At 40.0% G+C, this 14,834-nt stretch overlaps 1 protein-coding gene across 2 annotated transcripts in view; it reads left to right on the top strand.

Annotated features, from left to right (window-relative positions):
* Positions 1-7,885, top strand: part of ATP6AP1 (ATPase H+ transporting accessory protein 1) — a 58,028-nt gene extending 50,143 nt beyond the window's left edge. The window contains exon 10 of one of the 2 annotated variants that reach the window (XM_075081185.1): positions 4,701-7,885. In XM_075081185.1, coding sequence (XP_074937286.1) covers positions 4,701-4,910 — 210 coding nt within the window. In that variant the 3' untranslated portion in view covers positions 4,911-7,885. Of the gene's footprint in view, positions 1-78; positions 328-4,700 lie in introns of those variants that run through there. The other variant, XM_075081186.1, reaches the window with a different exon arrangement.
* The last annotated feature ends 6,949 nt before the right edge of the window (positions 7,886-14,834 follow it).

The raw sequence follows: 14,834 nt of genomic DNA, 5'->3' as shown, positions 1-14,834 counted from the left end.
AGATAATTCCAAGAACTGTTACTTGCTATTGTAGGTGTTGAACGACAAACATTAATAATGCCTTTACTTTCATTTCAGCCAGAAGGAAAATGTAAAAGAAAAGCTGTTCCCCCTAGGTGAGCTATTCAACAAGGGGGTAAAAAAGACATCAGTTGCTGAACAAAAAGAACATGAAAACACAGCTTTGAAAAACAAAAAACGATGAAGTTGTCCACAGAAAAAAAAAAAAAAAAAAAAAACCCGAATGCGGGTAATCAGGCAAAGAATTACTGAGTCCCCATGCCTGTTTAATGAATTGGGCTGCTATTGGAAACATGGGCCTCTTAGGTGGGTGGCTTTATGCTGCTTACTTTGTTTTCATTTGATTTCTTTGCACTTTATTTACCTAGGAAAGTACAGCTTAGTGGGGCTACTGTTTTCAGTGACATAGACTGTCTGTACTACTTCACACAGAAACAAAGCCCAGTGCAATTAGATTTAAGGGAAAGTTTGCCATGGAGTTCAGTCAGGAGCAATACTAGGTCCCGCATGGCCCAGAGGAAAGCAGTTGGCTTTTTTTTTTTTTTGAATACGGCATAGATTTTCTGTCTATTTAGTGCAGTAATACAGACTACATATGTGAGGTGTAGGTGATTGCATCTTTATTATTCTGAGCATTGATCTTGACTTAGGAGAAGCACATCAACATTTATACCTCTAAACAATATTGCACTAAGGGATTTCTTTGATTAAAGACTTTATGGAAATGAGAAGAATAATTCCAAACTGGACTCTCTTTGTCAAAGACGAGCAAACCCCATGATAACTGGATCCAAATGCTGATATAATTTTATTTATGGTTTTGATAACAAACAAAATCTCAATCATCTGAGTCCAGATTTGACATTTCTGCTTAAACAATGGAAATCTCAAAGGAACAGCATTGGCACTGACATGTATTTTCCACAAATTCCAGGATCAAGTCCCACAGTTTTTTGAAAAGCAACAAAGCAATACACACCAATGCTGTGAAGGTTCCTCCTCATGGTATTTTTTGTGCAAAGGCCTTAAAATATCTGAGTTCACAACTGTACTTTGCCCAGTCACTCTTTGAAGTTAGACTTTGGCATCACTAACCTATGAAAGTACATAGGTTATGAAAATAGGAAGTGTCCATTTACAACCTATATTTTCCTTTAATCTCTATATACATTGATGCGGCTGCCTTCTCAAATCTTAGAGAGAGGCCTTGCTCCATCCTTAGTAGGCATCTTTCATTGGAGTCTTGTTCAGAAGTAGGCTTCCCACCTTCTTATTGATTTGGAGCAGCAGCTGCTTCTGCTGTTCAGACAACAGAACTTCCAGTTCCTCTCGGGAAAGGCCTTTTTCTCTGATCACATCCTAAGCATGGACCACAAACTGAAAAGTCCTGTTCTGATCTTTTCTGTTGTGTGAGAAAACAAAAAGTCACTATTCTGGGCTCATTCCCAGGTTCTATCTGAACTAGATCGAACCTTTCCAGATACCTTCCACTAATATGTAGTGAAATCTGGTTGACCTCAATATCAGTCTTTGTTCTAGAATGAGGTTTAGAAACCCCTAAGCTCTGTTACACATGGGATGTGCTCAGTGGTTGCAGGCAGCACAAAATCTTGTTGCTGAAATTGAGGAACATGAGTTTGATGTCAATGTTATGCAATGAACTAGAAACTGGGATCCAATGCCAGTCTAGCTGGTACAACAGCACTTTGCAGTGTTGGGTCCTGAAAACAGTATCACTGTATTAGAGGCACATGGCACCTGCACAGTGAAGCCTTGTATATATTGTTCCAAGGCAAGTCTGAACTGATGCAGCCTTTTACTTTAGTTCTGGAGCTAGCTCAGTCACTACCACCGGAAGAACCGCTGTGGGATGCTGTCTAGGCATGCCCATAGCCTAGGGTGTCACCACTCACAGCTGTGCACAGTCCCAAAACTGCTCTGGTTTTGGTGGGGTTTTTTAATTCATTTTGTTGTTGTTGTTGCAGGAATGGTTGTTCTACCACAATACTTTTCATCCTTTTGAGTATCTCAGAATTGTCTATGAAGTTAAAGAGGAGGCTGCCACCAAAAGCACTGTTTTTTTTTTTTAGTATGTGTCACAGTGGTTTAGAAGCCCCTTTGTTCCTAACAAAAACTGTGAAAAACTTTTAAATCATGAATATTATGATTCTTGTGGCTAAAATATTTCTAAGTTCAGAAATTAGATGTTCAGTGTACACATAAGGGCCATGAAAACAACATATTTTACTTGAAGGCTTTGTCAAAGGTCAAATGATGAGAAAACTCCATTCAAAAAATTATTTTAAAACTTAACAGCAAATACGGACTAGTATAACCAAGACAAATTATGCTGGTCCAAACACTAAAATTAAAACTTCTGCAGTACAGAAGCCTGCGTCCAAAAGTCTTTTACATTCATAAAAATTAAAGAACCACATGCAAGTATTTTTAACTTTTCTATAGGTAGAAATGCTGCTGGGAGTCACATTTTTATCTCCCACCTGGGATCTAACACCCCCACAGAAATGATAAAGCTTCAGAAAAACAAAAGAACCCTGCATATACTTCATCTCCTGCCTAAAAATAGACATAGCATTTTAAGAATGTACAATTAAAGCTTTCACCTCAAAGGTTCAGTAAGCATAATCCTGCTTCAGAAAACCCCAATAGGATTGACATAACAAAATTCAGTATTTCTGGCTCTAAACCAGAAGTGGTAAAGCCTTTCTAAACCAAAAACACCTGTTAAGTGCCTTGGAGAGTTCTTGTAAATGTGGTAACAAGTGTGTATTGCTTTCCAGAACTTCAATCCATTTTCTGAATACAAATGTCATAAATCATCACCTGTTTTCTGTTTTTATTGTAAGTCTTTCAGGCTACATTTCATGATTCCTATTCGCATTCTCATCTGTTGTCAAAGCAGCGGCTTAACAAGCAAAGGCTTTGGTAATCGCCTGTATTCTCTAAAACTGAGCAGTTATCCAACCCAAGAGCTTATTTTTGCTAATCCTGCTTTAATCAGAACTCTGACTGCCTATAGTGAAACCAGGCAGTATTTGCAAGTTAGCTACCATGATCTGACTTGGAAAGATTCTTCTAAGAGGCCAGAAAAGCTTGAATTGCTAAAGCTGTCTTCACCTCCACAGTACCTTAATAGCCCTTAGCTCTGTGTGTGGTAACAATTTTATTAATCAGCATTCTGGAAGGTATAGACATTGGTTTTAACGCACATATTATATATACAGTTACTTTAGGTGCCTGAGCCACGAATGAACTCAAACCCAGAGTGTTTACTAGCATACTACAGTATGCAAGCCGCAGACTAATTTCTTCAATGTTCGTACCAACACCTTTCCTAGGAAGCACCAATTCTTTTATTACCACAAAGCTTCCCGCTTACTTTATCATAAAACATGGAGTAATCATGGAGTGGGAACGTAGAAAAGTAGAAATACACGATCTTCTGCTTTCTTGCTTATTGCCTGGTGAGGGAAGTGATTTAAATAAAATAATATTTTTAAACAATTATTTTATTCTATACTATTTCATATAAAACAGTTTTAAGGTCTTGTTTCTTTACTGGTAGATTTATGATGTTTGGTGCTTTTCTTACACCTGCGTATCAAAGAATCTGTAAATACATAAGAATCCCAGTCTCCGTTCTTCTTTAAAAAATTACTTAAGAAAGACTTAAAAAACCACAGATCAGTTTAATTCTTGCCTTCCTTCATTTTCTTCCGCCAGTTAAATTCCCTTCCTTCTGAAAGAATCAGTACTTACATCATTATGTGTATATGTGTGTAGAGCGGGGATTGTATTCCCTTTCTTCATAGTTTTCTAATCGTTTGACTGGTTTTAACAAAATTTTTAGAAGGATAGTGGTCTCAAAGGCATTCAGTTTGTTGATACTTTTTGCAAAATTGGTGGCTAGGCAGAGAATAGATCCCCAAATCAGTTGGTTTTTTCTGAGGAAAATAGTATGGCAGGAGTTCAGTCAGTGGCAGACCTTAAGAATCCAGTCAAAGAAGAGATATTACAGGTTTTTCTAACTGCTGGAAAAGCTATATGGGTTTCATATGTTAATAGACAACACAGATCCCACACCTCAAGGAAGCAAGCCCTCTCTCCTGATTTAAGTCTCTGATGTCTAAGGAGGGGGGAAGAAAGGTTTCACAAGTGTTTTCTCCTTGAAATTTCACTAAAACTCAGACAAAAATATCTTCATTAGGTGTATTTTAAAGTAGGTTTGGGGAGTTCTCCTTGTCAAGGAGTTATTAGCTAAAAATCTCAGGGTAGTTCAACAGATCATATGATCTGGGGGTCCCTAAGTCTCATGCCTTTGGGTGCTTGGAGTTTCCTGATTCTGAAGTGGTTGTTGAACAATACTGATCACATGTCCCCTTTGGGATGTTACTTCTAAAAGTAACAGAAATTTCTGAAGTGGGAAACACAACCTACCTCTTGCCAAACAAATGAATTCTGCATCTTTAATTTCCTGGGTGGAAAGGAGACCTGGAAAATTCTTATGCAAAGGATTTGGTTCTCACTCTTTTTTAATGGGCAAAGTGTAAATGGTAATTAGCTGCTGCGTTTTTTTGTAATTACCACATATATCCTGAAAGTTGGGCCTATGCTCCACATTTAATCACACTCATCTATCTAACTTTCTTCATTCTCAGATTCAAGGCTTCAACATTGAAAACAACCAGTTTTCCTATGCAAGTGACTGTACAGGCTTCTTCACTCCTGGAATCTGGATGGGCTTGGTGACATCTATAGTTTTACTGTGGATCCTGACCTATGGAATCCATATGATCATGCAGCTCACAACAAACAACAGATTTGATGATCCCAAAGGTCCAGCTCTGTCAGTTCCTCAGACAGAATAGCCATTGATTTAGTGCTGCTACGGCTTTTCCTGGTCTGATATTTATGATTTTTATAACTTTTCTACTTCATAATATGTGTAACCTAAAAAGATATCATAGCAGAAAGGGATAATTAAACTACATATAAAAAGGATCCTTATGCTTGGCAACAATAGTAATTCTACTTGTTATTACCATCATTTGTTAACAGCTATCTGTGCTAGGAGTCTCAGATGAGGCTGTAGAGGTTATTACTCTACCTGGCTATTAGAAAGACCAGTACAAACTGCCTTCAGATTAACTATTATTGGCAAAGAAAAGATATCACAACAAATATAAATGGCAAGGATTTATAAAAAACCTATTCAACAAGAAACTATATATTGAAACTGCTAGTCTCTTTAAAGGCTCTTTACTAAGCACAGCATGTTGGTGCATCTTAAGAAGGCTGAACTGGGTCTTGTCATTTTTTCTGTTGAGAAAACAATCCAGAAATGTACAGAACTAACAAGGTATAAGTAACTACAGAAATGGTATTGAAAAATCTTTTCAAAATACATCACTTTGTTTAGATGTGGTATCACAAATGAATGGATTAAGGTTTATCTTCCCTCTAATGTCAGGTTATGCCTGTGAGAATTATATTGAGTAACGCTAACTCGTGTTTGTTTCAGCCATGGACAGCTGATGGAGTTACTAAGCAAGATAGCCCCTTGTCCAAATGGATTACAAAATTGTATTTGGTGTCATGGCATTGAATGCAACTTTTCAAGCTCATAACCTAGTATGATTCAAAGTGCCAGTGCAAACAGCACCTTAACAGAGATAAGGTAATTTTCTTGGCATCCCTCCTTTTCCAGGTATCTTAGGAGTAGTTATGAAGTGCAAAAAAGGGAAAAAAGATTATATAAAGTCATTAGAAGCACTGGGCTAATGTAAGTCTGAGCGTGTTTATGGTCATCTCAATGATTCCAGAAGCCTGAAAACATTCAGAGTGTCCTGGATTCTTTTGCAATTAATAAAAGACTCTACATCTTCTCACTGGGCAATCTGACTATGGAGTGAATTACTAAATGTTATGAAAAGCCAGAAAATAGTAGAAAAGCAATGGTAAATTGGTAAAAAAATTGTAAAAATAACATTTTCATTCTGCCTTCCATAATGCTGTTATGACAGTGCATGTTCTATTAGTAGTTAAAGAACAAAAAGATATCATTTTGACAAAATTACATTTGTCACATGAGAAAAATTCTAACTTTTCTCATCTTGATGCATGTCATAGGACAATGATACAGAGGAAAGACAGTTAGAATCAACAATTTAACTAGACCAACAATAGTTTCTACCCATCATTCCTAGATGTCACATTTTTATTATGTAGTCAAAAAGGTAAATTAAATGCTGTCTGAAACTGTTCCTTCTGAATCATTCAGTCCTGATCTGGAAAACAAAAAGAAATCTGGCGTGTAACTAGCAGAGGTGACTTCTCTGCTGTAATAACTTTCCCAAATGTTTTTCGAAACCTCAAAGAACGCTGGCGTTTGATCTAAACAAAACCCATGTGTTAGAAAGGCACATTTTCTTTTCAAAAATAAGTTCCCAGGACAGGCAACCGGACTTGTTTTATTAATTGCCCCTTCAAAACAAGTTATATGAATGTGACATTGAAAATTGACATAATATTCATGCAACTGATAGCTAGGACAAAGGAATGCTATTACAAAGGGCTGGATTGTAGAAGACAGCTTTCTTATGACTTTTGTCTAGATTCAGCAAAATTTGGAACAGATTTTGTTCAACAGTGATGATATGTCGGAACCAAAGAACAGCTTTACAAGGCCACCCAGCTCAGGATCCTATCTCCAGCAGTGGTATGATTATGGCAAGTATGTGGTAGTACTTTCTGCAGATGTTCCACTGGTCTCCACCATTTAAGCTCAGGGACTTCCTCAGCCTTAGAGGTGGTGTCTTTGTATTTAGTAGCTCTGGATATAGTTGTAGTCCATGAATTTGTCCAGCCTCCCCTTGAGCCTATGAACTCTCCTAGAGCTCACAGTGTCCTGACTGTGGTGTGGCACTGGGGATACCTGCACCCTTCTTTGCTTGCCTGGGTTGGACTCTGGAGAAGAGGATGAGGAAACAGAGTCTCATATAGACTGTACCACGGTGAAGAGATAAGCCTCTTTCAGAAGAGATCAAGCTGGAGCAGATGTTGGAAGAGATGTTTGTTGGATTAGCTTTTGGCTGATGCAGTAAAAGTGAAGCCCTCAGAAAAGGGCCAGACTGAACTGTCTGCTGTCTACACTGTCTACACATTCCAGGGTGATGGGGAAGGCAATTTGGGGGAGAAAAGCTTTTTCCTTCTACCTTCTCTCACAATGATACCATGAATACAGGCAAATAGGGCCTGTAGGGTCACATACTCTGTTTCTATAGTGAGTTGGAACATCCCTGTGAAGGAAAGCTCAAGTCACCTGTTGTAGCCCTTGATGTGGCAGGGTTATCCTGGTGAGGTTGCTGTTGGGAAAAACAACAGAAAAGGAATGGAACTACCCACAGGCCTAGCTGTCTTGGGGGCCAGGTGGACTGGGCTCAGGGGCCAATGGCCAGTCCCTGTTAGAAGAGGATCAGCTGCTCTTTGTCCACATGTAGTGGGTTGACCTTGGCTTGCTGGCAGATGGCTACCCAGTCGCTCTGGCCTCTTCTCACAGAGGCCACTTCTGCTGCCAACAGCTGGATATGGACACGCAACACACCGCATCAGGGGGCCATGCGTGCTGCTGGAGTCCCCATCCCCGTGCCATCTTGAACCCCTGCAGCTGCACATCATGCTGCCCTGTGTTTGGAGACAAAGACAACTGATTACTGATTTCAGCAGGGCTGGATTCCTTCCTTTTAAATGGGGCTGGGCCTCAAGAAATTCTAGCCGGATTTTGCACCTGCTGGTGTTTGTTTACGTTGCTGAATAAAGTTAGAAACCTGCCAGGGGCCTTCCAGTTCTGTGTACTTCTGATTTCACAATTCAGCTTAATCACAGGTTTACTTGTTAAAACTTGCCTGCTTTGGGAGCTGTTCCAGCCAGAATAATAGCTCTGTCTGGAAGGTGTGAGCCTTTAGGACTTCCCTCAGAGCTCTCTGAAGTTATCAGAAGTACTGACTTATGTGAATGCTAACTCATTTCTCTACAAAGTACAAGAAAACTTAATAAAGATGGAGGGGATGATAGGAAAGAGCATCAGTTAGGAAAGTAGAAGCTTTTTCTTTACTTTCAAATATATAAGTGAGTGAAACTTTATAAAGAAAAAAATAAAAAATTATACAAAACTATGGCACAACTTGAAAAGATCAGTTTAACTGCGAAAAATCAAGCTTAAAACCAGAGAAAACCCAAACCTAAACACAAAAGTCCTGAAGCCATAAGTTAAGGTATTTCTTCACAAAATTCAGCAATTATCATTTGTTGGAGAGGAGAGCTGAGATGGAGCTAGAATCTGAACCTCCTGACCTGATACAGGTTTGCTTTGTGTCCTGGTCTGTTGGTTTCTCTGCTTGTAAAATTACTTATTTCACAAATCATGTGGAAACCCAGCAATGATTTATAATGAAACAGAATTATAATAGAAATAGTCCAAGAGTATGTAGGCAGTAAAGGAAGAAAAATCATTCCATCTGTCAAAGGAAGACTCAATGAGGTAATTGGCTCCTCCTTTCCTTCTGGGTGCCTGAAAAATAACGAATATGCAAATCTAAATCAGCTGAATTATTAGGCAGTGTCCAGGCATTAGTGGGCTCTGTAATTATTTTAGCATAAGTTGGGGTCAAGCAGGGGAAACCAGAGATGCTGAAAACAAGGAATGACCATGAGATGCTAACTCCTAAGATAATCAGAGATACAGGAGGAAGCCTGAACGTTGGATACTGGTCACTGCTGGCAGAAAACTAGCAGTAGTCTCAGCAGGTGAGGGCAAGGGTGGTGATAATCTTATCTTTACACTGAAATAGAGGATGAGATGACCCACACAAGGGGGGCAAGGACTCCTTTTCCTGCAGGCTGTTTTATCTGTTGCATCTTGTGGTGATTTGATCTTGGACAGCTGCCAGATGCCCACTCAGCTACTTTCTCCTTCTCCTCCTCCTCCTCAACAGGTCAGGGGGAGAAAGAAAGATGGAAAAGCTTGTGGGTCAAGATAAAGAAGGGGACACCACTTACCAGTCACCGTCATGGGAAAAACAGACTTATGGAAGATTCATTTATTGCCAGTAAAAATAGGTTGGATAATGAGAAACAAACAAACTTAAAACAATGCCTTCAGTCTGCTCAAATGCCAAGAATCCCATGGTGTCTGATATCTTCCAGTAAAAGAATCCGATCTTCTTCAATTTGTTCATAAAGGTTCTGCTCTCAGATTGGTCCATTCCCTATGAAAACAATGCAAAATCAAGGAGAAAAGAACTATTTCTTCAGAACTCTGATTTCTAATGACTTAAAAATTATTGAAGTGCAGGGGAAAAAAAAAAAGAAATACATGAGATCTTGCCAAGGGTGGTTCCCTAAGTAAGTAGTCTCTCACGTCAATGCGGGCCAGTGTCTTTCTTAGTCTTCCTACCTGTGTGGGTGGAAAGGAGACTTACAACAGTGACTGAGCCCAAGAACAAGCCATTTGCTATTGATGTCCCGCAAATGAAGTGGCTCCCTTATCTCCACAACTTTTCATATGCCTCCTGTTTGAACACAGGTACCCCACTCCAATTGGATGGATTTCTGTATAACCCCCGGACCTGGTATGTTCTTGAATTATTATAGCTGAACTTAGTTTTTTATAGTTGAACTTAGTTTTAGACTGATTTATGTGTCATTCATTATTGCCATGACAGAATATAGCTTACTGAATTATCATATCTTTTTGGCTTTGCAAATGGCAATGTGGGTCTCCAGTGGAAGTCTGGGAAACCCATTTTGAGTCTTTCTTAATACTCCTTTAACTAGTTGTGTAGAAGTAACATAAAATGAATGATATACAGTCACCGTGGCATCATATGCAACTTCCTTAGTTAATGAAAACTGTGCAACAATAATGTTTGCAAGATAAAAAAAACCAACAAATGCTTTCATAAAAGTACTTTTGGAAGGTGGATAAGTTAAGGGCTTTCCAATGTAATGTTTGAATTGTACTTTTGTATATCCTATTTATTCTGGATAAACATGGATACATATGGATAGTAGAGTGATCAATTTAGCTATTTAACAGATATTTTTCACTGAAGCATACTGGCATGGTTTGAGATATTACTGTCTCTATCTACCCTGCCTTTCATTCATGTATACCTGTGCCTCAGCTGTTCATTAAGTTCACACTGCTGTGCTCTCTTTTTCCACCAAGGGTGTAATATATCAGATTTTGTACTAGAGTAGCTGCGATGCAGGTGCTTGCCTGGGTCTGTCAGGCTGCTGAGTAATAAAATCCTGACAGAGGAGCAAAGCAGATAGCTGCAAACACTAATGTCTCAACACATTACAGTGATATCGGGGAAGGATTTTTATTATATCTGTCAAAAGGGGAAACCAAAGCATGCAAGCAGCCATGTGTCCTGTCAGGGTCAAAGACCACATTGCTAATAGCCTGAGAGGCAGGACCGGCTCCAATTTGGGCAGTGTGTTTTCTGTCTCAGTATGCTTGAACACAGTTCAGCTAATAATGTATGTTAGGGCAAGCTCAGGAATGCTCTGTTTCATATCCTGCTACAAAGACCGCTAAAGGCTGTCCATGGCAGAAGATACCTAAAGGGCACCAGGAGCCAGCAGTGGCTTTCTTCTCTCCCTCTGTATCTTCAGACTGCAACTGAACAGGGATGTCCTAGGCCCACAGTGGTCTCAATCCTTCTCTTCAGTAAAAAAGAAAACGTAAATGTGGAAAAGGAGGGGCAATACGGATCATCCTATTTTCCTCAATAGACAGTGAGAGCCCTTGCACTTCTGAGTGGCCACCAGAGTCCTACACCCCAATAGAAAAGCAAGGCTGGCACCAAGGGGCCCTGACACTGCTGGTGAGGGTGTGCACTCCTGCGTGAGGCTGGGCTGTCTTGGAAGGTCCTCCCGGTCTTCAGCTTTCTCTCCCAGTATGACTCTTTGGGGCTATCTGCAAACTAAGGCAGGAGCAGCCACTTTGGCTGCCCTCCAGAAACTCTGAGGTAGCTGAAAGGGAGTGGGAGGAGGGAACCCCACAACTATGCTGCATTTACCTTACCACATGCCCAAAGAGACAGAATTGGACCCCAGAGTGTTTGAACAGGCAGCTGAATTCTGGATTAAAAAGTCTGAGGCTTCATCTATCTTTTTATAACTAACTAGTATTACAATTACAAAATAGATGGTCTGCTTTTGCTTGTAAATCTTACACGGATGTATACTTACACAGAAAGAGTGGAACAGTTGCATCAGATTTCATTGATTTAGATTTTACACAGAATTTTTTGTGAGTGTACTGGTTGGTTTTGAGGCCAGAATTTAGACCTTAATAGCTTATTGTTGTCAGTTTGTGTGGTCTAATAGTAATTAATAGACACCTAAATTAGTGTGGGGTTTTGGGTCTGTTTTTTTTGTTTGTTTGCCTGAAATAACACAAAAAAATTCTTTATTGGATGTATAGGGGAATTTTAAGTTTGCTCATGTTCTGGCATAATTTGAACCCATTTCTGCTATAATTGCTTTTATAGCACTCTGAAATTCAAGGGGGCAGAAGGGGTTTAGTGGTGATGGATCGTTGAGCTGAGCATGCTTCTGGCAACAGATAAATGAGCTAAAGATTAACGGTCAGCTTTCTTAATTGTAATATCTGAAACTCTTCCCTGGATAAAACTGGTGTCTAAGAATTAGGAAAGACATAGGATTTTGCCTAATGAATTACTATCTTCTGTTTGTTATGAAACTCTTGGCTGACATGTGAGCTAGTTACTTTTACCATCTTACCTTATCAGAAAGGTGAAGGACTCCTTCAGCAGGGTCATTGTTTTCATCTGGAATAGCCAAAGGTTTCACATCAAAGATTCAGTAAGATTGCACGTTACTCATTAAGTAAAACCTGCATCTTGTCTAATCAGCAGTGTATGCGTCTGCTGCAAATCCAGGGCTGGATTCAGCTGCTGTGCAATGGGACTCTTGTTCTGAAAGCTGTTCCTGGTGAGGCTGTTGCTGTATCTGGAAATTACATAGTGATCAAAATTATAGCTCATGTGTTCCTCTTCTTTGATACTGTAATATATTAGGTCTCCTGTCTCAAAGTGTTAGCATAGAGCTTCAACTGCAATACAGTCTGTGCTCCAGCCCTTTGCAGGCTTTGTAGGAAAGGAAGTCTAAAGAGCACTTGCAACAGAGGAGATGATGTTTTTTATTAGTGTTTCACAGAATCACAGAATCCCAGGTTGGAAGGGACCTCAGGGATCATCTAGTCCAACCCTTCTAGGAAGAGCACAGTCTAGACAAGATGGCCCAGCACCCTGTCCAGACAGCTCTTGAAGGTGTCCAATGTGGCTGAGTCAACCACTTCCCTGAGGAGATTATTCCAATGGTTGACTGTCCTTACTGTGAACACTTTCCCTCTCATGTCCAATCAGAAACTCCCCAAGAGCAACTTCTGTCCATTCCCCCTTGTCCTCTTGTTTCAAGTGAAAGAATTTCATTATTGTTGTTTTAGTCTATTTGAAAGGAGGATGATCTTTTCCCTTTAAACACTAAGTCCAATGTTAAAAAGTTACCTATTAGACTTGTTATCCTATTAAGGAACTTAGTAACCTTGGTCTACTGGTGGTGCTGTGGTGGTAGGCATTTCATACCAGACACTAACACAAGCCTCTGATACAGAAAGGGTCTCCAAATCAAAATGTATTGATGGAAATTTCTTCATCTGTATGGAACGACTGAAGCTTTCTGACAGAACATATCCTCTATTTACTGGTGTGCTACAACATAGTGTGAAATTATCTATTAAGTGAAGAACACAGCTTGTGTCTGAGGTGACACTGGTTATAGAGGCCATCCTGTTTGGCCAAGACACTTAAATTAGCAGTTTTCCCTACAAACCTGAAGGGTTAATGCAAAGTTTACTCAAATTTACGTCTCCTTCCTCTGCAGTGCGGTGTTCCCACCACCTTTAAGAAATGCTGGTGCTCCAGTGCCATTCACCGGTACAGCTCCCAGCAACAGCCACCCAGTCTGCTCATCTTACTGACTGAGCCTGAAATTTGATTGGCTTGATCAATCCTAACCAAGGTGGTTAGGACTGGACATCATGAGTCATTGCCTAGTTTTTCTAAAGTTCAGTTTTTGTAAGCTCACCAAAAGCACAATCCAGAACCTACACCTCTTCAAAAATATTTTAGTCAAAAAGCTGGGAGGTTCAATAGTCAGGGGCCAAACCTTAAGTGTCCTTCTGATGAAAAGAGCTGTACTTGCTCACATCTAGATAAGTCCAAACTGAATTAGAAAATGGAGGAACAGAAAAAAATTCCTTCTTATATACATGGGCTTTAGAATGAGATTGGAAGACCTGCATACAATACAGGACTTCTGTATAAAACTATAAAATGCTGCAAACATTTAAATAAGAAACCTGTAAAGAAGAAGATTAAATTCCTCTCTTCTTCCCAGTTTCCTTCTTGTGGGGAATAATACATAAATAAATAAATAAATAAATGGGAAAACATAGCAGCTGCTTTAAAGTGTCAAGAATGTTTCTGTCACCATAAACTTTGTTCAGTAGGAATACATATGCTGTGAAAAACAACATGCAAACGGATTTTTCTCTGAGTTAAGTTTTTATTCTGAGAAAGGATCTGCCTCTACCAAGAAAAAGGAAGCATCACTATGTTTGTTCTTTGAAAACAGACTCCGAGGGAGACTCTGAAGTGTCAGCCTGCTCCCAGTTCTCCTGTTCACTTGATCTGGACATGTCAGGCAGGTAAAACAAACATTGCTCGGTGCCGTTCAGGTCCACCCCCTTGCAGACTGAGGGCTGGCTTGCCTCATGTCATCTAGCATTTTAGGGAGCGGGAAAGCGAGGTAGCCTTCTCTCACTCTCTGTCCTTGCAAGCAGTAGGCTGAGCAGCAGTATCTGTGTTCTTCTGAAAGCAAGGAGTGTTTCTGAAAAGTAATGTTAGCCCTCTTCTCCAAAAAACCAAGGTATCATCCTGCTCTCTAACAGGCAGAAGTGGTTTGGCAGCTGAATATTGAGCCTTCTGTTGTTTCATCCTTTTTGTTCATGAGGCTATGTTGTCCACCTGGACGTCTGACTTTAACCTTTGCCTGAGTGGAAGCTCACCTCATTTCCCCTTTTCTTCATGTTTGCAATGGGCTTGTTTTCTAGTAAACAGCAGAAGTGAGGAGTGACCTGAACTGATTTGGAAATACTGTGAAGCCAGAAACTCCAGAACATCCCCCTTCTGCCCACACACAAGGTAGCACCTTCTAGCTCGTCCTTCCTGTTAGGCGACCCAATTGCTTAGAGCTGAGCTCAGTGCTCAGAAGCATTTGGCAAGTGCAGTGCATATCCCAGAGCAGCACAAGTACCATTTGTGGTCCTTTGCAGAGGGAAAAGTTGATTATTTGTTTAGGAAATAGAGTCTGTAGTGCTTAACTTGTGATATTTCAGCCACTTCCATGGCAACAGGCTCTGAGAGAACAAAGCAGGACTTCACCAGATCACATAACAGCTTGAAAATGGAATACAGAAAATTTTACATGCAACATTGTGAAGTTGCCTTTAACTTGAATTTTACCTCTGTTAGTTAACTGGTGATTTAATCAGTGAAGTAATTGCTGTACTGCCAAGCAGTTATGAGCAAATTGGCATTGATTTCTTTCAGTTGTCAGGCATCCCTTGTTTCTGTAATGACAGGGGATGTGCCAGCACAGTGTGATGCCCTTCTCCCCCTCTGCCCAAACATAATATT

This window comes from Phalacrocorax aristotelis, chromosome 1 (genome assembly GCF_949628215.1).
Source record: "Phalacrocorax aristotelis chromosome 1, bGulAri2.1, whole genome shotgun sequence".
NCBI lineage: Eukaryota > Metazoa > Chordata > Aves > Suliformes > Phalacrocoracidae > Phalacrocorax > Phalacrocorax aristotelis.
Note: the sequence above shows the minus strand (reverse complement) of the source record. Positions and strands in the feature narration are given on the sequence as shown.